The sequence below is a fragment of the Phoca vitulina genome, unplaced genomic scaffold (genome assembly GCF_004348235.1).
Source record: "Phoca vitulina isolate PV1807 unplaced genomic scaffold, GSC_HSeal_1.0 scaffold40, whole genome shotgun sequence".
In the NCBI taxonomy this organism is placed as follows: Eukaryota; Metazoa; Chordata; class Mammalia; order Carnivora; family Phocidae; genus Phoca; species Phoca vitulina.
This window is the reverse complement of record NW_022589743.1, coordinates 20,517,121-20,539,652: the sequence shown is the minus strand read 5'-3', so window position 1 is coordinate 20,539,652 and position 22,532 is coordinate 20,517,121. Positions and strand designations below refer to the sequence as shown.

The 22,532-nt window shown below is 52.6% G+C and overlaps 1 protein-coding gene across 9 annotated transcripts in view; it reads right to left on the bottom strand.

The window, feature by feature from the left end:
* Nucleotides 1-22,532, bottom strand: part of KSR1 (kinase suppressor of ras 1) — a 146,867-nt gene that overhangs the window by 5,530 nt on the left and 118,805 nt on the right. For 6 of the 9 annotated variants that reach the window (XM_032429191.1, XM_032429194.1, XM_032429189.1 and 3 more), the window contains 10 exons: nt 20,682-20,850; nt 18,690-18,731; nt 17,066-17,120; nt 16,179-16,227; nt 14,975-15,354; nt 12,712-12,808; nt 9,556-9,689; nt 8,730-8,861; nt 7,483-7,618; nt 2,230-2,363 (listed from right to left, as the gene is read on the bottom strand). In XM_032429191.1, coding sequence (XP_032285082.1) covers nt 2,230-2,363; nt 7,483-7,618; nt 8,730-8,861; nt 9,556-9,689; nt 12,712-12,808; nt 14,975-15,354; nt 16,179-16,227; nt 17,066-17,120; nt 18,690-18,731; nt 20,682-20,850 — 1,328 coding nt within the window. Of the gene's footprint in view, nt 1-2,225; nt 2,364-7,482; nt 7,619-8,729; nt 8,862-9,555; nt 9,690-12,711; nt 12,809-14,974; nt 15,355-16,178; nt 16,228-17,065; nt 17,121-18,689; nt 18,732-20,681; nt 20,851-22,532 lie in introns of those variants that run through there. The other 3 variants (XM_032429190.1, XM_032429193.1, XM_032429198.1) reach the window with 2 other exon arrangements.

The following is a 22,532-nucleotide window of genomic DNA, read 5'->3' as shown; positions in this document are numbered from 1 at the left end:
CTTCTGTGGAGGACAAAACCAGGGCCCAGGATATTAAACACATTGCCCCGAGTCCAGGGGAACCCCAGTCTCCTGGCCTCTGCCAGGGTAGCTCCTGCTGGAAACCCAGTTCCAATGAGCCCTCTTCTGGAGACCCTTTCTCAAGCTCTGGGTGGGCAGACAGGGCCCTGTGCATGCTCCCACAAAGGCTGTTCTTTGTCACAGCACTTAGCATGTTAGCGTCATTCCCTCATCCCTTCACCACTACACTGCAAGCTCCCGGCTGGCCTTGGCGTGGCCTTGGCCTTGTCTCCCCAGCTGTGTAGCAGGTACTCAGCAATGGCTGGGTAGAGCCCACACCTCCAACGGCAACATTCTGTTGCACCCTATTTGCACTAGACTCTGACCCATCTTAATATGGACACTAAGGTGGCATTCTAAAAGACAGTATTCCCAACCCCAAACTGTCATTCCTCTAGGCCGTCCCTGAACATGGCCTAACTCAGCAGTTTATCACATTTCTTCAGTGAGTTCTCCCACCTGCATCCTCTGGTTGGGTGACCCATGCTGGGTCCCCCCTCACCTGTAGCTTGAAACCCAGTTTGGTTTGTTTTTAAGATGGGCCAGCCAGCTATATCTAAGCCAAATCCAGCCACAGAAAGATTGATCATTTTAAAGGTTACAAAAAAAATCAAAAACCAAAAAAACCGAGAACATATGATAGAGGTCATATGACCCACAAGCCTAAAATATTTGCCAACTGGCCCTTTCTAGACTAGGATGGATGCTGCCACACACCTGGGCAGCAGGTAGGAGATCCAGGTGCACCTTCTCCAGGGGCTCAGTGATGGGACGGCAGGTGCCCCAGGAGCCACCTTGGGTGTGTGGACAGGCTCCTGCCCCCTCAACTACCAAGAGCAGCTCCACTTTATCTGGCTTATATAATGGGACTCTGGGGGAGATCACACTTTTAGAAAGTGCCCTTTGCCTTAAAAAAGTTTAAAACCATTCCTATTATTCAGGGGTCTTTTCACGAATGCACTGCTCAACCCGCTTCCACACCATCCACAAACTAAGAATGGTTTCTGCCTTTCTAAATGGGTTGGGGGAAAAAAATCAAAATATTTCATGGTATATGAAAGTTGCACGAGGGGCACCTGGGTGGCTCAGTCGATAAGCGTCTGCCTTGGGCTCAGGTCATGGTCCCAGGGTCCTGGGATCGAGTCCCCCATCGGGCTCCCTGCTCAGTGGGGAGCCTGCTTCCCCCTCTGCCTGTGCTCTCTCTCTCAAATACATAAAATAAACATCTTAAAAAAAAAAAAAAAAGAAAGCTGCATGAAATTCCAGTTGGCGCATCCATAAGGCTTATTAGAGCCCCGCCAGCTCCCCGGTTTGCCTGCCGTCCCTCGCTACTCCTGCACCAAACGGCAGAGCTGAGTCCTTGCGACACAGACCATACTTAGTACTATCACAGCTCTGCGCTGCTGCTGGGACCGCCACAAATCCCAGGCCGGCGCTGTGGCTCCAACTTCCCTCCTCGCCTGCAAAGCCTAACGCAGTCCCCACGCTAGAAGCCCACTCCCTGATCTGGCCCCAGCCCCACTTTTTAAAGCTGCCGAACTGAGGCCTAGAACGAAGGACTTCCTCAGATTCCCACAAGGGGTTCGCAGCAGGGCAGAGGTCTGCTTTTGAGTGTTCAAGGAGAGAGCGAGCCAGAGGGACAGAGCAAAAGGGGAATGAGACAGAATGTATAGGAGGCGCGAAGGTTGCCTGGTACCAAGGGGCACAAAGGACCGTGTGATTAAACAGAAGGCAGATGGACTTCCAGCATCAGAGTAGCACAGAAACTCAGGCCACGTGGTCCCCATCCCAGGTGGCTGATTTGGGGGCTAGCAAGCCGTCTCGAGTCTGCACCCTTTTAAGTCAGAGCTGCTCTGGCTTCCAACTGGCCCTATCTGGCCCCTTCCAAGGCAGACTCCTCTTGTCCAGGCCTAGCCTGGGCCCAGCGTCAGCACTGCTCTGGTAACAGGGATATATAGGTTTTCACAGAAGAGGACTGGAGACGCTCGTGTCTCAGGAGTCTCTGAAATAAACAAGATCCTAGTATCTCTTGGGCAAGGGGACGAGTCTAGTCCACTCCGGCAAATCTGCTTTGTGTATTCCCCAGATCAAAGTCTTATGCAGACAGGGTGGACGGTGCCCTTTAAGACACCAGGTGAGGCTGCAAAGGCCCACCGAGGGGGTACTTACTCAGCAGACTTCCAGAAGTGGCCAGGGTGGGAGAGCCGCCGGTTCAACTTGGGCAGCTTCTCCAGCATGTCCATCAGCAGGGTGAAGCTGGGCCTCTCCTGCAGGTCGAAAGCCCAGCAGGCAGATAGGATCTCCTGCAAACAGAGCCAGCAAGAGTGGGGGTGAGAGCTGGCTGGAGGGAGGAGGGCACAGCTCGGGTACTCTGCACAGGGACCCTTCGATGCTCTCGAGCTGGGACCACCTCCATCTGGTGGTCCCCTGAAGAGCCTACCCATATTAAGAAGATTGGTCAGGCCAGGAGTAGGGCTGAGAAAGAATCTCAGAAAAGCGCTCATGCTTTCAGTGGAAAACAAAGCTCCTGAGCTTTCTCCCCTTTCCTTCTTAGACCGCCCTGGAATAACAGGAACAAAGCTGAACAAACAGCTAATAGGAAAGAGATCAGAAAAGGGATTGTAGGGGCGCCTGGGTGGCTCAGTCGGTTCAGCATCTGCTTTCAGCTCAGGTCATGATCTCGGGGTCCTAGGATCAAGTCCCACATCGGGCTCCCTGATCAGCGGGGAGCCTGCTGCTCCCTCTGCTTGTGCTCTCTCTCTCTCTCTCTCTCTCAAATAAATAAAATCGTAAAAAAGAAAAGACAAGAAAAGAAATGGGGCTGTAGATTTTTTGAAATGGAAAGCAGAAGAGATGTCAGATGCTCAGAATATATGTGGGGCGGGGCTGCAACAGAGATGGGAGCCTCAGTGTTACAAGAATGGAGGCTGGGAGTGACCAGAAGGATGAAAAAGAGTACAGCACTTGAGAGTCAGCAGAACACCTGTCCCGACTGCCCCCCAAGGGGCATCAGGGTGGCTCAGGTGGTTAAGCGTCCAATTCTTGATCTCAGCTCAGGTCTTGATCTCAGAGTCGTGAGTTCAAGGCCTACCCTGGCATGGAGCCTACTTAGGGAAAAAAAAAGGGAGAGAGAGTAAAGCTCCTCTCACTTTGGTAGCTTGCTGCCTACTGTCTGGATCTGCACATTTACTGCATACCTTTCAGCCTTTCAATTCAGGAGAGCTCCCATGAGAAAACAGGCCTGCCTACATAACCAAGCAGAGAGTGCTCACCCACTTAGGCTCAGCAACTCAGGTTTTTGTTCTTAAGTACAACTAGACCTGTGGGGTTGCCCACCAGGTCAGGAAAACAAGAGACCCTGAAGATAAACTGACCAGAACACTGACTCTGGAGAAAATTGTGTGTGTGTGTGTGTGTGTGTGTGTGTGTGTGTGTGTGTGTGTGTGTGTGTATAGAAGCTACTCTATCCATAAAACAAGATCAGGGTGCAATAAAAAACATACCAACAAATAAGGAAGAGATTGAAATTAATAATATAACTTCTGAAACAAAACATTAGTTAGGAATACTGGCAGATAAAATCCTGGAAATTTCCCAGACTATGCACTCAATTTTCGGTAGGGAAGAGAAAACATTAAAGAAGGTAAAAGACACAGAAGCTCACTAAGGACCAAATTCTGTCCAATGGGAGTTTCCACAAGAGAAAACAAAGGAACTATAGAGCAGGAAACTATATAATAAAGACATAATAAAAGAAAATTTCCCAGAAACTTTTGAGAGAAACTAGAATCTTCATCTGAAAAGGCCCAGTGAAGGGACCTCACTGAAAAAAGAATATCAAACCAAGAAAAATAAACTTATTCTAAGGCATATTTTAATGAAATTTCAATGTAACAAGGATAAAGAGAAGATCCTAGATGTTCCCAGAGAGAATAAAATAGGGCATCTACAAAAGATTGAGAATTAAGATTAATATCAGATTTTTCAGCAATGCACTGGACACTTAGTAGACAGCAGAGCAAAAATTTCATCTTCTTAGGGAAGATTATTGTGAACCTCTTGGTGTGAAAACAAAATGAGGACTTGTTTAGGCATGTAAGGATTCAAAGATGATCTCCTATGCATCCACTGGGAGGGAGTTCCTTTAGGGTTCATTCTCATTTTGCTGGAATGCAAATAAAGAAATGGGAAGACATGAGATACATGAAATTCTAGTACTGAACCAGGGATGAATGAAAAGAAATGGAAGGATGACAGCACTACAGTAGGCCTAAAATTCCAGTATCCATATTACAAGAAATCAGTGGGTCCTGAAAAGAATGGAACAAATTCCATTCCATAAGCAGTATGTAGGAGCTGCAAGACCTCAGGAATATGGTAAAGGTGGTGCCTGTGACCATTCTCAGCAAGAAAAAAAGAAAGACAATTAGAAACTACAGGAAAAACCTAAAGCTGCACAAGAAAACCACGGTCCACATGTGAAGCCAACAAAATTGTGAGCCTTTGAGTAACTGACAGAATGAAAGAAAAGAGATGGACCCACAAAGAAGAAAATGTAGTGAACTGCTTAGTCAGCAGCTAATGACAACTACCATCTATGATAACACACACACATATTTGTTGTCTTTTCACTTTTAGCCTCAATCTATAGACACAGCATGGATGATTTAATCATGTCAACACAAAATCAATCTTAATAAAAGGATAAAGGGAAAGCTGATGGAAGTTGAGCAGAGAAGGGGCAGAGGGACAGGGAGTGAAAAGCTGCTGGAACAAGAAGCTGGTCTTTTGGAGAGTGACCTAAGGTAGGAGACCGCTGGTTTTCATTAAGAAGCATTCTGGCCTCTTGATGTCATCCTGTGCACACTACTCACTGTGGCTGCCATGGCACAGAAACTTGGTGGTGAACTTAGGGCAGTGTGGCTGGAGGGGCAGAGAAAGGTGCCCCCCAGAGGGCACTCCCTGCTTTTGACTATGATTCAAAATCACTTTTTTTTTTCAAAATCACTTTTTATTGCCATTGACCCACACCCTCCCTACCCTCCAATGGCAATGTGTTTAAAAAAAAAAAAAATACCAGAGAGGAAAGTCAACTTTCATGAACAGAAGCTGACTGCTGGAACATTTTCTCTTTGTCCCCACTTCCCTGCTCCCTGGCCCTAATCTATTCTTAAGAGGCTTCAAAGGACCCATAACCCCACACTGTAAGAAATCCTTCCAGAACAGAACATGAAAGATTAAAAAAGTTAATTAGATCTTAGCCCCAAGCCAAGCCAATTAAATCTTTCTCTCTGGTGGAGGCCCTGGTCCTGATATTTTTAAAAGCTCCCAGATGATTCTGATTTGTAGCCAGCACTGCACTCTGACTCCCTTGCCTCTGATGGGCTCTATACTCTGCTCCGGGCCTTCCCCCTCTTGAAGACTGCATCTACCGCTCTGTGTGCTAAGATTCTAAGTGTGCAGAGATAGAACAGACTGCTGCCAGGAAAGCAACTCAGTATTTTTTTTTTTCAGATAAAACAAACATTTAGGCACACTCTGGTTTATAAAAAGGTGTCCCTCAAGACTTTACTGTAATGGGTAAAAACTGGAAATAACCTAAATGTCCAACAACAGAGAAGTAGTTACATTAGGGTGTAAGCCAGAGGACACAAGGGTAGACAGGCTTAAAAACAAGGACTTGCTGGGCGCCTGGGTGGCTCAGTTGGTTAAGCGACTGCCTTCGGCTCAGGTCATGATCCTGGAGTCCCTGGATTGAGTCCCGCATCAGGCTCCCTGCTCGGCAGGGAGTCTGCTTCTCCCTCTGACCCTCCCCCCTCTCATGTGCTCACTCTCTCTCATTCTCTCTCTCTCAAATAAATAAAATCTTTAAAAAAAAAAAAAAACAAGGACTTGCCAATGATTTGAGATAATAAGCATAACAAAAGACCACGTGGAAAAAAGGTCATGATTTAAAAAATCAGCTACATGTTAAGATCCTGATTTTGTTAAAAGATATGTATTTAAAAAAATTAAGGGGCGCCTGGGTGGCTCAGCCAGTTGAGTGTCTGGCTCTTGATTTTGGCTCAGGTCATGATCTCGGGGTCGTGGGATTGAGCCCCGTGTTGGGTTCTGCACTGAGTGTGGAATCTGTTTGGGATTCTCCCTCTGAATCATCCCCCACCCCCCCCCCCCCCTCCCCCCCCCACCCCTTTCCCAAAAAAAAAAAAATTAAAAAAAAAAAAAAAAAAAAGACTGGAAGGTAGTAGCTGCTTTAGCTGCTATTTGAACGACTCAATAGACAGGAGCCCAAACCTCTCCTACCACTAGCCTCCTAAGGGGTCCAGGGCTGTGCCAGGGGAAAGATGGAGGCCAAGAGCACCGGGGTGGCACTCATCACCCACTTGCCTTGCTCAACAGCCCAGATGAGATGCTATTAATTGGCCAAAGAAGAGCCTGGTGTTGGTGCTACCTATCACGATCCTGGTGTCATTCTTGGAGGAGCAAACTGTAAGGCAGTTTGCACTTCAACCAGATGGCAGGTCCTACTGAGGAATAAAGCACCCTGGGCATGATGTCATAAATGAGCATTCCAAAGATGCCCTAAAGGCTTGCTACCAGTCAAAGGAGGAAAATATGAGAATCTGTCAGGTCCCGAAGGAAGATCAGGTGCCCTTCTCACCACGCCTGTCCCCGTTTGCAGACGGTGACCCTACCAGCACCATCCCCTGGCTTCAGTAAGAAGCTCACAGCCCAGTGAGAGCTCAACTGGACCCGCACTGGGTGGTCCCTCCAGGCCCTCCCAGTGCTAGGCCACCCAGATGCTGCCTGGAGCGTATTCACAGCCGGGCTGGTGCCTGTTCGGTCCACTCCCGTCTGATTAACATGGGGATGGTTGACTGCACTGAAAACATGGAGCCCTGGGTTCCTCGTACCACTGTGCTGGGGCCAGCAGACTTGTAAACTGCAGTGCAGAGAAACCACCGACGGTATTCGGAAGCAGGAGGTCCGCACCTGTATTACCATCTGGCATTTTGACAAATACGCTGTGGAAACTTCGATTTGTTCCTGAACAGTTGAGAAGAACACTTTGGAGAGAGGTTCATTTGATGGCACAGTGAAACCCCGTTTGTGTTTGGTGCGGGAGGATTTTATTACATTCTTTCATGTAAGTAACATACAGGGCTCTACTATCTTTTTCAGCTCATAACTCAATTAAAACCATGACCTTTATTTCTTTCCAGTCTTTTTTTATTTTTTAAGACAATGGTTTTTCCAAAGAAAAATAGTTGGGTAATAAAGGACACAGCAAAGAGGCCCGCCTGGCGTACTTCTGCCTCCAGGCCCCATTTCTCAGGTGAGTGAATGCAGAAGGGCATAACCTGCCGTGTGCCCGCCCCCCAACCCCCAGCCCTTCTTCCCCAAGAACAGGTAGCTACTCACAGTGACTTCCTTCCCCAGGCTGATGGAGGCCAGGACACGCTTCATACCCTCTCCGCTTCCAATCTGCCAGATCAAGGCCTCTGCAGCTTGGTTCTTAAAGGGCCAGTCTCTTGCTTGCAGTTCATACCAAACAGTCCTGTGGGGACAGCCCGTGCGGCATGAGCTGCTGAACCACCCGGCCCAGCTCACGCGCCCAGGGGGGCTCCTGCTGCCACCGTGCCAGGAACCCAGCCAGAGCAGCCAGGATCCTCCTCCAGCTTTCCCCACCCCCCAGGCTTCCCGAAATACTGTGACGGCATCCTGGTGGCTCCTCCCAGGCACAAGCAGACCCATGGCCCAAAGCACCTGTTGTGGTGGGAAGTCTGAGGCTGCACAAACTCTGAACAGAGATCCTGTCGAACCTCAGCGGGGCTCAGGCCTACATCCAAGGTTGTTTGAGGAGTAACAAACACCAAGCCCAGTGCAAGCACCCACGTCAGGAGAAGAAGAGACCACCCCAAGGAAAGGTACCCTGAGATTACAGGGTGAGGCCCTCACTCAGCCTCTCCAAGCTCCCTCGCCTTTCTCGACTCATCTTGGCCTTCTCCCTTGGCCCCCCAGCGCCCAGTGCTGGGGCCACTAGCCACGTGCGGCTACTGAGCGACGGACACGTGGGAAGAGGACCCGCGGGGCACTGCACGTGTAACATACTCACCAGACGCTGGAAACTTTGTGGGAGTAAAAGAACTCCTTAAGTTTTTGTTTTGATGACATGTTGCAAAGCTCACATTTGGGATCTACTGCATTAGACACATTATTACAACAGATTTCATCTGTTTTCCTTTTTTTAGTGTGGCTGGGAGCAAACTTTAAATTCTGTATCTGGCTCACGTTCTATTTCTATTCTGTTTTTCTTTGGTCAGCTTCGTGGGGCACTAGAGGCCGGCTGGCAGGACCCCTGGCTCTCCCAGAGGGACAGTGCTGAGCTCTGGTCACCGTCTGCATGGGGCACTGGGTGGGACTGACACCTCAGTCCCCTTAGTCCTCGTGAAGCAACCTTACAGGAGGCGCTGTCATTCTCTGCATTTTACAGTGCGGAGAGAGAAAGTCAAGGATGTGGTCCCTTAGCCAACAAGCGGCAGAGCTAGGCCTCCGAGCACAACAACACCCCCCCGCCCTCCCAACCCCCCCTCTGCCAGCAGGACCCCTTCTTTTGGCCACATTTGGCCTCAAAGCCGCAGGAAGGGGGACGTCAGGGGCCGCCTCACCCAAATGCATAGATGTCAGCAGCTTTGGAGAACGGCAGCTGGTCCTCGTCCTTCCCGGGGGTCATCTCGCGGACGATCTCTGGGGCCAGGTAGCAGAGCCAGTCATGGGACAGCTTCAGCTGGTTCTCACGCCTGGAGGCCAAGAAGCCAGGGCAAGGGCACGGGGCCTTTCAGCCAGCAGCCAAGAGGCTGCCTAGCACACCTATGCCCCAGGGCCAGCATACCACCCATGTGTGGCCCAGAAAACAGCTCGCTTATCTGCACTTGAAGAGGCACCGGGGGGAAGAGGGATAACCAGCTTCTTCCAGGAAAACGGGTCAGTAACCAGTATTAGCAGGGAGTGGATTCTCCATCCCAGGAAATCAGTCTGCCTGTGTATCTTGCAACCTGGCCTGGGGCTCGGTCTCCAGACAGACTGCCAATCTCCCTCCAGGAGGTCCCCCCAGATTCTTGGAGAGAGGCCTTTCTCCCTACCCCCACCCTTCAAGATTTGGGGAAATAAAACCTGATGCTCTTCCTCATCACCTCTTCCTCACGGGGCTTGTGAACCCTAGGTCACTCCTAGAATATCTGCCCATTTCCCAAACCAATGGGGACCCAGCCTCTTATGGGGGTCAGCCTGAAAATGAAGTGCTATGTGCGAGGGACCCCAACATCACCCAAACCTGATTCTGGATCAGAACCACAGGACAGGACCTCGGTGAACCTGACCTTTCCTGCAGGAAGGGCTGCCCCTCAGCAACGGACAGTAAGAGCTGTATCTCCAGGCCTGGCTGGCACTGCCCAGCCCCTCCCTGTTCTGTGCAGACACCCAAAGCCAACTTACCGGCCCTCTCGGACCACGCCCGAGATGCCAAACAGCCCGAAGTCTGTGATGACCACTTTGCCATTGTCATAGAAGACGTTCTTGGATTTGAGATCTTTGTGCACAATGCCCTTGGCATGTAGATAGCCCATGCCCTGGAAAACAGCAAGCCTCACGTCAGTGGGGCGGGAAGATGAGGGACAATGATTCAGCTTCCACCCGGGCTGGGCCATGAGCTGGATGCCCTACCCAAGTCAGCTCAAGTAATCTTCAAAATCCTATGCAGGAGGATGATCTCCACTGTACAGACGAGGAAACCAAGCCTCAGAGAGGGGCAGTCACTTGCCCCAGGCCACACAGCAGTCAAGCAGCACTGCTGAGGTTTGATTCCAGGCTAGTCCATGTCACCATGCTATCCAACAGGCACCGTGTACTTGGCTCAAGTGTGAAGTGTGGAGATGGTTACGGGTGGGGAGCTGGGGAGGGGGGGCAGGAAGTATATAAAGAGCGATGATACCCTCCCCCGTGTTAAGTCATACAGGAATTGAGTGATCTACAGGGTCTCTATCAGGCTTTGTACAACAAGCCTCTACGCTCAGGCTAGGCAAGGGCTCAGGGTGGGGAGCAGAGAGGAATTCCCACAGACGGAGTGTCTGAATTCAGGTGGTCCCAATATCGGTGCTGGGGTAGAGGGAGTCCGCGACTACTACCTATGTCCAGAATCCACATTCCATCTCGGCTCAGGTTCTAATTCAGTGTGTGGCCTTGGACACTGGACTTCTGAGCCTATTTCCTCATCTACCAAGGGAAAGGGCAGGGCTGGGGGATTTCTAACCACTCCCCGATTTGGAAGTGAACACTGGCCAGGAGTATGGGATGTAGGTGACCTGACACAAGCGCGATCTCGTCCAAGGCCAAGCTGCCTTCATGAAACCCAAGACTCCCAGTACCCAGACGCCCTTGGGAATGGGGGCGAGACGCCACAGCTGACACGGCATGCCCCGCCAGCTCCGAAAGAGGCCCATGTAAAGCCACCTCCCAGCCTCCCACACTGAGGGCACTTCACACACTATGAAGAGCCCTTCGGCGGCTTTCAAGTTATCTTGGGGTAAGAAGTAAAATAGTAAACAAGAAACCACATTTAGAAATAGAAAGAATGAGCCGTGAGGCAGAATCAGACAGAACTCAGGCCAGAGCTCGGTCCGAGGGGGTCTGGAGAGCGTCAGAGAAGAATTTACACAAGGCACTCGATGGGGAGGGCGTGGGGTCTGCTGTCCCACTGCCGTGGAAGCAGAGGGCTCTAGGAAAGAGTGACTTGCTCCTTGCCAAAACTCCATCCTGAATGCAAGAAGGTCATTCCTAGAATATCTGCCCATCTCCCAAACCAAACCAAGGCACAAGCCTTCCTCAGTGGCCCAAGACCCCAATGTGGTCTGAACAGGGACCAGCTGTATGACCAAGGACAAGCTGCTGTCCACTCTGAGCCTTGTTTATAAGACAGCTGCCTCAAAAAGCCAGCTTCAAGAGATAAGATGGGGGCGCCTGGGTGGCTCAGTCGTTAAGCATCTTCCTTTGGCTCAGGTCATGATCCCAGGGTCCTGGGATCGAGCCCCGCATCGGGCTCCCTGCTCAGCGGGAAGCCTGCTTCTCCCTCTCTCACTCCCCCTGCTTGTGTTCCCTCTCACTGTGTCTCTGTCAAATAAACAAATAAAATCTTTAAAAAGAAAAAAAAAAGAGATAAGATGTCAAGTGCCCGGTCTGGAGCACAGACTCCCCGCCCTTCCCACAATTTCACAGTGTTTCCAGAATGGCCCCCAAATCACAAACCTAGATCAAGTTCAGGACCCTGTTATTGTATTTTGAACCTCAAAACACCAAAGATGAGTACAAAAGGAAGTGGCTTAGAAGGTTCCAGCGGAAGGGGGCAGGGGACAGCTTTTCGGCAAGAGGAAAACCAAACAAGCCAGCAGAGAGGGAGCTTCTGGCTCTGCAGTTCTAAAATCTCTGAGTAGCTTTCCTTGTCTGCCCCTAGAACCTTCCAGATAGCTCATCCATCTGACCTCAGCCGGTCAGCAAGCAGACACAGACTCCCCAGTGTTCTGACCATAAGGAGAGAAAACTAAATTAGGGGAGGAGGGCAGAGCAGGGGAGACAGAGGGGAGCAGGGCCCAATGAGTTTGGGGGACACTATGAAGCAGGTGTGACACCCAGCAGCTCCCCCCAACTCCTCTGAAATGAGACTTAGCGCAGATGAAGGCATAAATGTGCTATTTTAATTTTGAGGCTTTAAAAGTTTAATTCATTAATTCAGCCACACGGTGACATGTGGAAATCCTGGTTTGCTCATGAAAGTCACTGTGATTTTTGTGTTTTCCTTTTGTGTTTTGTGTTTTGTGTTTTCCTACACACACACACACACACACACACACACACACACACGATGGACGGAAGGAGGGAGGGAGAAAAAGGAAAGGTAGGGGTGGAGGCAGGGGAGGAGGCTGGGGACAGGGAGTTGGGGGAAGCTGGTAAGAGCAAGCTTTTCAACAAAAACAAGAAAAGAGGAACCCCGACCCAACAGCAGTCTGGCTTTTACCCAAGCCTGCTTGGTGCTAAAGAAAGCAACTTAAAAAGAAGCTTTTCTTTCATTTGTGTTTCATTACTTTAAAAAAAAGATGAAAGAAAGAAAAAAGGCTGCCTGAGGGCCGGTCCTCATGCAACCTGGATTTGGATTCTTGAAGGCAGAATGCACGGGCGCTTTCACCCCACCCTTAATCAGTTCTAGCAGACTCTCCCTGTGTGCCAGGCCCTGGGCCCAACGTGCTGTCAGCAGATTACCCCACTCTACTCTTGTGCCAATCCAATGGGGGAGGCTACGTTGGAATTCCCATCTTACGGGGAAGCAAGCCAAGGCTGAGAGAGACTGAATGACCTGCCCAAAGTCACACAGCTGGTGTGACCAAGATTCGAACTCAGGCCACGTGTCTTTAAAGCCTCCTGCATTCCTCCCCGACCAACTCATCCGCCATCCCAGACTGGGCATCAGGGTCCTAGTTCCAAGCAGGTGAGGCGCAGACAGAGGGAAGGAGATGGGGTCCCACCCTTGAGGTGCCCAGCTCAGAGACGACACGAAGCAGGGGGATGGCCAGGAACCCTGGAACCAAGTGGATAACCCTTTACCTTGATGATCTCCTGAGCAATCTGTCTGGTCTTGTTGATGTCCAGAGATGTCTTGGGGTCCCTCACAAATGAGTGCAACGTCCGCCCCTTGCAGAAGCTGTCGAGAGCGGTGGGGTCAGGCTGAGGGGTGGGGCCGGTGCAGCCGAACCCCAGCCCTCGGAAGCCTGAGAGGAGCTGTGGAGAGAGCTGTGCCCCTGGCCTCCGGAGGACTCTCTCTGTCCCCTGGACCGTGGGCACCAGGATCCTCGTTCTCCACCAAGCCCGACACCCATTCCTTCTTGGGCCTGGCCTGAGTGTGCAAAATCACACACACACACACACACCCCGTTCCCTGTGGCTCCGGGCCTGCCCACCCCAGAACAGGAAACCCAGTTAACCAAGGTTCCTGGCAACCCAGAGCAGCCCAGCCTTGGAGGATTCGAGGAAGAAACATGCCCCCTCAAACTCAGCGAAGAACCTGGTCTTTTAGGACTGTAAGCAGGCAAAATTTGGGGCTTTCCATAATGATTCTCATCATCATTTTTACTGTTCTCTGATCACAGAGATTTCATTACAGTAAAGGCGTGTGTAGGAGGGGGTGGCATCACAGGGTGTCAGTGATTACTGGACAACAGGTTCAAGTTTTCGGGCCTCCGCCTGCAAGGACTCCTAAAACCCGGGTGAGCAAGGACCCAGAGAGAATGTATGGCTCATTCCCTGTTTCCGGGAGAAGTTCAGGAAGGCATCTCATGAAGGGCCTGGTTTTAGGAAACCTCTCCAAGGAGATAGGATTCTTGGAGCCTCAGATACTTTGAGAACCGGCTGAGGGGTCTGGGATATTGGCTGATGGCTCCTTGTCTGTTTTCGAATCCCCTCAACATATCCTAAAACGTGAATTTTTTTGGTAACGAACGTTTTGCTATTTTGTTCTATGTATTCCCTTGAAGCAGACTCAGGTTCTCAGAGCCCCGGGTGGGTGAAGAGATGAATGGACGGCCAGCGCTGGGGGCTGGGACCCTGCGAGCTGCTGAGCTGGTGCAACCTAAAGCATCACGTTGTCGGGCTTTGGGCTGGCATTTTGTCCCCTTGGTGTGGCGACCTGGGCGGTATCACACTGCTCAGGAATTCTGGTGGTTCTGCTTTATGTCTCTGATAAACAGGCAAAAGGGAAATTAATTTTTACTTAGTAAATACAGTTTGTTTGAGGGGGGAAAAGATTCTTCCGAAGTACAGGGTCTGGCTACAGGGAATGTCGTCAGAATATTAATGAGGGGGCTCTTGGCGGATAGGATTCAAGTGATCTCTAGTTTCTTCTTGAAACCTCCATGTATATTCCAAAATATCTTCACTAACCTCTTATTGCTGTTCCTGACTGTAAAAGTAAACACCTACCAACTTTTTGAATGCCATGGGCCAAAATGTTTCAGCCTCACACCCCTGGTGCTCGGGGGGATGGGCAGTCACACACCAAAGTGGGGGTGGGGGGACACCGGTGAGCACTTTCTGGAGTAGAAACAGACAGTGTATGTCAGAGCATCACATGCTATACTCTCGCCTAGCACGTACCCTCCCAGAAGGTCACCTACACAGAGAAACAAACATGTTCATTACGGCAAAGTGCCCAACAAAAGAGGACCGGCTAAATAAACTGGGGGCGACCAGTGATCAGCCAGAGAGAGAACCCAGAGCCCGGGCCACTTTCAGTGATTCATGCTGGTTGGTAGCTTGAAATCAGCTGTGGGAAGAGTATTTACACCACAGGAATGAAGAGATGCCACAAACTAGGGCTTCCCTCCTCACCACCCAGAAACTGGTGGTTCCACATTTACGAGCACACTGCTGGGGTCGACGACGTGCCAGGAACGCTGGGTGAGCGTTAAAGACTGTGGTTGGCCTCAGACCTGCACTCAACCTGGGGAAAGCAGGTGTGAACCAGGAGGACCTGTGCTAATTCTTACAAAGGAATAGTTTAAAAAACATGAGTATACACAAACTTCTGTATTTAAACAGAAGGCACGATAAGGATCTGTTCACAGTATCCACCTTGAGGGAGAAGCACCCAGTTGGGATGGGAGGAGACTGGTTTTCACTCTGTACCTTTCTGGAACCTTTGACTCTCTCTATCCTTACGCATCATTTTGTTTATTTGTTCATGACAATGGGTTACCTAATGGGGAAATTATACCCCATTTTGGTTCTCTTCTTTGCACCTTGTCCTCCAGAGCGTCCTCGCAAACAATGGGGCCCCCGGGGAAAGGGTGGGGGCGGGCAGGGGCTCGGTTACCTGGTAATGATGGCCAGGTGGGGCGGGTTCATGCAGGCCCCCATGAAGAGCACCACGTTCTCGTGTCTCGTCTGCCGGTAGTTCATCACCTCCTTCTTGAACAGCTTCAGGTGGTCCTGGTTGTGGCCGTCCATCTCCAGCAGGCGGATGGCCACCTCGCCGTGCCAGCGGCCGCGGTGCACCCGGCCCCAGCGGCCCTGCCCGATGGGCTCGCCCAGCTCCACCTGCTCAAAAGGGATGTCCCACTCCTGCAGGTACACACTGGTCTGGCTGGCCTTGCGAGAGATGGGGCCCCGCCAGGGCCGGCGGGAGCTGGGCAGATCGTCCACCTCGTCCTCGTCATCCTCTGCGTCTGATTTGCCGGCCTCTGGCTCCTCGGCCTAGAAGGAGGGGGAAGGCATAGAGAGGGGCAGCGGATCTGGGGTCAGCCAACTCGCCCTCCCCAGAGCCCCAGGAGAGAGGCATGGGGTCAGGAGGCCCGGGTTCTCGTTGCAGCTCTGCACTGGCTTGCTGTGGACAGTGGGCGGGTCACTTAGCACCATGGGGCCTCGATGTCCTCACCAACCAAACATGGCGCGTGGCCCAGGTGGGCCCTGAGGCCCTTCTTCCCAAGAATGCTCCAAGATCTACTGATGAATGACATCTAATCGCTAGGAAAAAGCATTAACATCCCCTGGCATAGACGAATTTGACCCCACTTATCCTTTCTGGGCATTCCCTTGTTTAAACTGGGTTTCTGACTGTCCTCCAGGCAGGAGTGAAGCAGTCAGTTAACATTCTAAGCCACACTGCATGGCCAGGGAGCAGGTTCAGCTGATACTTTGGTTCAAGGATTAACACAGAGGTTCTTGGGCCTGGATACGATCAGAATCATTTGGGGGCCTCTGACATCATACAGATGCCTGGCCCCACCCCAGATGGACTGAACTAGAGTCTCCCACGCTGGGCCTGGGGGGCCTCGGGCTAGGGTGGGAACCATGAGAGTTGAGAGCTTACTTTAGCTTCAAAAATAAAAAACCAAAAAGAAGCCTGCTTCGTTGCATTCCTCATCATTGCTCCCTGCTACGCACCTGTCACAGTGGGCTCCTAAGATGGCCCTTGCCAGGGCCTGGCACCCACACGCTCCCCACACCCCTGTGTGTGTGCTGAGATGAGGAGGAGAGGAGAAGGCAGGGTCTCCGGGCTGCGCGTCATCCTCACTCACCTCCACATCGTGATCCTCCAACACGTCTGCTTTTGGCTGGTTGTCGAGCCTAAGAATCAAACAGTTTGTCAGGGGACCCTGAGTGCGGGCCACTCTGTTCTCAGCTAGGCAGGGGACTCCCAGGTGAGGTCTGAGAGAGGGCTACTGGGCCCTCATCCTTACTGTGACCCACCTGTCTGTGGGAAAGGCAGTATGGATGCCATAGAACCAGACAGGAGGCTAAAGACCAAACCCCGTTTCCCTTCTTTGGCCTCGGCCTTCTTCAGACTAACCTGAGGGTGGTGGGGAATGAGGGGTGGGCAGGAACCACCAAGGCCCTTTCCAATCTGAAGCCCGGTACACGGGGTTCTGAATGAACACACACACACACACGGGACTTGAACTTCTACTTGAGAACCAGCTCTGTCACCTCCTAGCTGTGTGACTTCATGTAATTTCTTAACCTCTCTGTGGGGGCTTTCGCCTCCGTACATTAAGGATGACACCTACTATGATACCTACCTTCACCAGGCTGAGGACTATGTGAGGAAACGGGAGTCAAGGGCTCAGCAGAGCCAGACATGGGGAAGGGGCTCCGGAAACAGGAGCTATTTTTAGTAGGTGTCTCTAACTCCGAGTGGCCTTTGCCCACCTCTCCTGGGTCATAAGACTGCCCCAGGTTCACACATATCCCTCCCCATGCGGACTGCACCCACAGGAGGCTAATAAAACCCTCTGGCCGAGTTCAATTAGCCCGAGAAGTATCCCGCCCGGCTGGCCCAGGTACACGGCAGCGTCCAGAGCGGGAGGTCAGACACACAAGGCGGGGTGGGAGGTGGCCGGGGTGCAGGTCAAGCTTTAACAAGTCCCCACGGAAAAGAAAGAGAACACAGAATAGGGAGGCCTACCGGGTGCTGTCTGCCGCATCAGGGGACGGGACTGCCTGTGGAAATGCTGAAATGTCTAGAGGAAACAAAAAGCAAACACAAGGCCTGAGACCCCCTTCCCCCACCCCCTCCCCCAAAGGACACAGTGCTTGTGAAGCCGGCCCACCCAGTGGAGTGGCTCCTCCCTGAGCGGCCAGCCCCTCCCAGGGCCGCGTCCCTGTTCACCAGGCCCCTGCCACTCCTCAAACGGGACATGGATGCAACCTTCACAGCACTTGGCTTTGCCCACACAGCTGGGTGCTGGAAAGGGCCTCCAGGTGAGGGAGGAGGTTGAGATTCTCCAGTGAACCCCATTCCCCTGCGGCCAAACTGTCCCCTAGGAGCAGGTGGTAAAAGCAAACTGGGTATTACTGACTGGACGTGGGGGGTCTGCTCAGAGGCAGCAGCTGGTTACAACAGCCCTTGAGAGCAGTGAGACTCGTGGGGGGCTCAGGCCAGCAGAGGCCCAGGGCAGGGCTCGCAGGGGGCTCAGTAGCGACACCTGGTGCCTGGCTCAGCAGCTGGCATTTCTGGTGGGAGCCAGAGGCCCCGCACCCTTGGCTTCCAGGTTTGGGAGGCTGGCGGAGCAGTTCTCAGCGGAGAGGAAGAAATGCACAGTCCACACCTACAGGGGCCTGGAGATTGGGCAGGTGGGGCTGACCCCGAGCCCGGGGCTTTCCCGGTTTTAGCACTAAAGTCCCTGACCCCTCCTAGCCTGCGCACGCCTGGCCAAAGCCACACGGATAGTCCTGTAAGAACTTACAAATGCCCCAAATTGCTCCCCTAATGGAGCTGGGTTGGAGAACAGAAAAGTCCGGACTAACCAAAATACCATGACTTCAAGACAGGTCTGTTTAACCCAGGAGAAAAACAATTAGCTACAGTCTTTGTCTAAACACACTGAGACTTCACATGGCTAAATTAAGAATTAAGGTTGCCGATCATGTATAGGAATGCTTGTCATCCTCAGCTGGAGAAATAAGTACTAACCACATAAACTCCTTGGGGGCAGGAATATGGCCAAATGCAAAGGTTGGCACGTAGTGGGTGGGCAAAACAATTTTTGTGGAAGGGAATCAATGAGATTGAAAGTTGTCTCCTTGAAACTTTCTAAAATAAAGCTGCATTTTATCTTATCGCCAGCAGATGGCGTGAGGCAGCAAGGCTCAGGAAGGTGAAACTCACAGACTTTTCCAAACTGGCTTCTCTTTCTAAGATAGCTTCTCTAAGTAGCTTCCTTGTCATGATGTAGGGGAAAGATATCCTAACAGATGCTCATAAGGCATTGGCAGAAAGGTCTCTCCCTTCATCCTGCAAACAGGATTTCTGCCACCTCCCAGCCGTGTGACCCTGGGTAGGTTGCCTGTAGTCTCTGTTCAAGAGGCTGAACAGGGCGGATGCCAAGGGCTCTCCCAGCAGATCACTGCCCCTGTGAAGGACCCCCTCAAGGCGACCCACCTTGCTCCCTTTCCCAGCCGTGATACACAGTCAGCTGTCAAAACAGGTGTATGTGAGACTCAGGCACCTGAGAGGAGAGGGTGCCCAGGGGGGCTGGACAGAGGGCTCACGGCAAGGGGCAGTTAGTGGAATCATGCAGAGGACTCACCTGGAAAGATAAACTGCTGTCTATGATGAATGAAGTAGGCAGCTTTAAACAGAAGAGGAGGTGAGTCACACACACAGAACAGCAAATGCAGGGGCTTGGCGAGGGGGGCTGGTTACAGGGTGGGGCAGAGCAGGGTGACCCATGCAGGAAGGAGAAAGGGAGCTGGAAGGAAATGGGTGCTAGCAGGAGCCCCCAGCAGGGAAGGGGCTGGCCCCGGAGGACTCGCCGCAGAGGCCTGGCCCCTTCCATTCGCCTCCCAGGCTCGCTTCTCTGTCAAGTGCGTGTGAGCCCAGAAGGGTGAGACACAAGGGGGAGGAAATAGTGCCTGTGAAAGCCGGTTGGGCCGCGTGCAGAGGAGCGGCCTCCCTTGGCCCCACACTCACCCCCAGAGGTGCTGAGGCCTCAGCAACCCGACCTCACCATCCAAAACAGAACAAAAACCCACCTCTCTTAATCGGGACTAAAGGGGATGCACTGGGGGTCTGGACTCTGAGAGCTGTCATATGGTAAAATAGGGGTACAGATAGCCTTTCCCCAGGTTTATTCTTCGACATAAATGGAAATGCCCCCCCAGAGTACAGAGTGGGTGCATGGTAGGAGTCATTCCTTCCCCAGGTTAACCACAGGGCCGGGCCCCGGGCACGGCCATGACCAGCGAGATCACAGATCCTGGACAGAGTGAGGGCTCTGTGCAAAGGACAATGAGGGCCCAGCCCACAGACGTCAGGGAAAGCTGAGAGGCTCTGGCTGACATCACAAAATGGACTTTTTCTGTGGCTATTGTTTTTCAAACAGGGCCTTCCTTTTAGAAAAACCCAAGCTAGAAGTTTAGCAAAAGACCCAGTTTCAGAGCATAATGACAGAGCAGAGCGCAAAGAGATGGTCACTCCAATGGGCTGTGGCTCCATTGCGGGGGGGATGGGTGTGCTCGGGACGATGCAGGAGATCTCCAGCCAGGCGCACGGCAAAAGAGAAAAGATTCCTACAAAATCTCAGTCTCCCAGCACCCCTGAAAGAAATCCCTAGGACCCTGGTAAAAATGGGTCTGGAGAGGCTGCCTGGCCTCCTGCTGGCTGCACGTGGCCCCAGCTAAGGGTCGCCTGGCACAGAAAAAGCTGTGCCTCTGTCCTCCCGGGCCTGGAGCCCCAAGGGCCAGTGACAGGTGGGGCCTGACCTGACCGGGCCCAGAGCAAACTGGAGTGTCCCAGTGGCTGCTCCTTCCTCCTGGCCGCCAACCAAAATACCCAGAGGGTCGAGACCAGCTGCAAGGAGCTGCTAGGGGGGGCCAAGGCCTGGGCTCATCCTGAAATAGGCGAGTGGGCCTTGCTCTGTACCTTGGAGAGGTGGGACACCCCAGGCCTGGCTGAGAGACTGGGCCCTACAGAGGATGCACTCCCCCTGAAACTCAGTGTCCGCAACTGCACAGTGGGAATAACCTAATCCCAACTTCACGGGGGTCTCCTGTTTTAGGGGAACAAAGAGGGAACAAAAGCTCCCCCTTAAGCAGCTTATTCAGATCACAGAGCAGGTAAGCAATCGAGCCCCAGAGTCCCTCTCCCAGGCCTTCTGGGCCTGCCCCAGCTCCCTGTGCTCCCGCCAGGCTTTCTGAGCGCTCAGAAGCTGTGAGTGAACAATGCCCATGAGATCCCATGCACAGGAGGGCAGTATGGGGATTGTGTCAAGAATCCAGGCTTTATGCCACACAGACTTGGCTTTGATCCTGGCTCTGTCCCTTACATGTTATAAAGCTCAGGGTGAGCCACTTCCTCTGAACCTCAGTGTCCCCATCTGTAAAATGGGCATGGTAACAGCACCTACCGCAGAGCTCCTATCAGGTGTAAATACGATAACATACTTGAGCTTGGCACAGCGCTTGGCTCCTGGTAAAGGCTCTTAGTGGTGGCAGTGTTTGACCTTGAGCCTGTTGGTGTGTGCTGAGAAGGGACACTGGACCCCATCCCGAAGGCACATAAAAGCCCCGAGGTGTGGTACCTGGGAAGTTGAACCTGCTGTCCCGTTGGCCAGGAGAGGGGTTGGGGGGCGTGGTGGCACTGGATGGATTGGATGATGTTGGGAAGGGTGCCGGCGAGGAGGGCGTGGAGGATGTGGTGGAGGACGGGTTGCTGCTGGAGTCCAGGTGGTTCATGGCCGGAGGATGCTCCTGTGGGACCAGAGACACCAGAAGTGGGCAGGGACTGTCATGGCCCTGCCTGGCCTGCCCCTCCCATGCCCCATGCTGAAACCCTCCCCTCCCTGCCTGAAAACGAGGTAGTCTGCCCAGGGCATCCTGACATTTTACCGGTCTAATATTCAAGACCCTCACCTTGATGCCCATCCCCTAAGGGACTCCTGCTCATCTTTCTTGAGCTCAAACACACTTTCCTCCCAGAAGCCCTTCTCAAGCCCAGTGGGGACCATGCTCCTCCTCCTTATCCTCCTATAGTTAGCACTCTTCCTCAGGGCACTTGAACTTTGTCAAGTGCATCTATCTTGGGGGGTTTTCTGAAGAATTTCAGAAAATTCTGTGTGTCCTGTGAGGGCAGGGACCGCGCCTGCTCATCATACACCCAGTGCTTGGCTCTGAGCAGAGCACACAGCAGGGTTTTTTTAATGAATACAGTCTCTGACAAGTGTTTAGTGTGTGGTACACAGTGGTGTCTAATAAATGCTCCCTCCACTCTTTTGCAGACCTACTGGCTAGGACTGCCCAGGGGTTTGGGCCCTAGCAAGGTCAAAGGGCCAGCGGAGAGAGGGCTGCAGGTGGGACTCTGGCCCTGACCGATTTCCCAGACTCAAACTCCAATCTCTCAGGGGACAGGGTTGGAATTCCTTGGCCAAGAAAGTTGGGGCCAGGGGCGCCTGGCTGGCTTAGTCGGAAGAGCATGCAGCTCCTGATCTCGGGGTTGTGAGTTCAAGCCCCACATTGGGTGTAGAGATTACTTAAAAATAAAATCTTTAAAACAAAAAGTTGGGGCCAAATTAGGTTAAAGGCTGAGTTCTACAGGTTTCTCTTTTGCAGGCCCTAAAGGCTCTCGGGTGTCCAGGGGACCCCAGAACCCACCAAAGCTACAGTGGGTCTCACAGTCCAGGGACAGTCCCCACCACCTGGTGCCACAGGCCGGTGGGGGAGGGAGCTGGGTCCCCTGAGCCCTTCCTCTCCCCGCTCACCCTGCAGTGACCCTGCAGTGATCCCTGTTCCTCAGGGCTGGACCAGCCCGGGGAGGGGGAGTAGCTACGAGGCAGGTTGAATCCCGGCTCCTCCACTCAGCACCCATGTGACCTGGTTCAAATCAGCCCACCTTTCTGAGCCACAGTGGTTCTCGATAAAATGGGGGTATCTGCTGCTGCTTCACGGGCTCAGTGTTACTGCCAACACGTCCGCACGCCTATCGTGTGCCGGACTCCCATGCAGGCACCAGGGACCAGGCGGGAGCAAGATAACGAGGCCCCGCCCTCCAGAGCAGCCACCTGCTGGGGACACAGGTCCTCAGCAGGCAGACAGGGGACCACACCCTGCAGCCGGGCCACGAAACACTGGGAAGGGCGTGGTGCAGCCAGGGACCCTGGTCCTCAGCCCGCATCCCGGCAAGGCCTCCCCGAGGACTGAGTGTGTAAATGCTGAGAAGTGTGTTTCAGGCAGAGGGAATGGGGGGGTGGCAACCAAGGGCCCGAGTAGGAGTGGGCAGAGCCACTCTGAGCAAGGGCAGCTAGAGAAGAGGCTGGAGAGACAGGCCGGCCTCTGAGATGACTGGGCCAAATGCACGGCCCTCAGCACAGTGCCTGGCGAGAACTCAGTGACCGTTAGCTCGTGTTATGAGAATGACCATAAATCGGGGTGAGGGA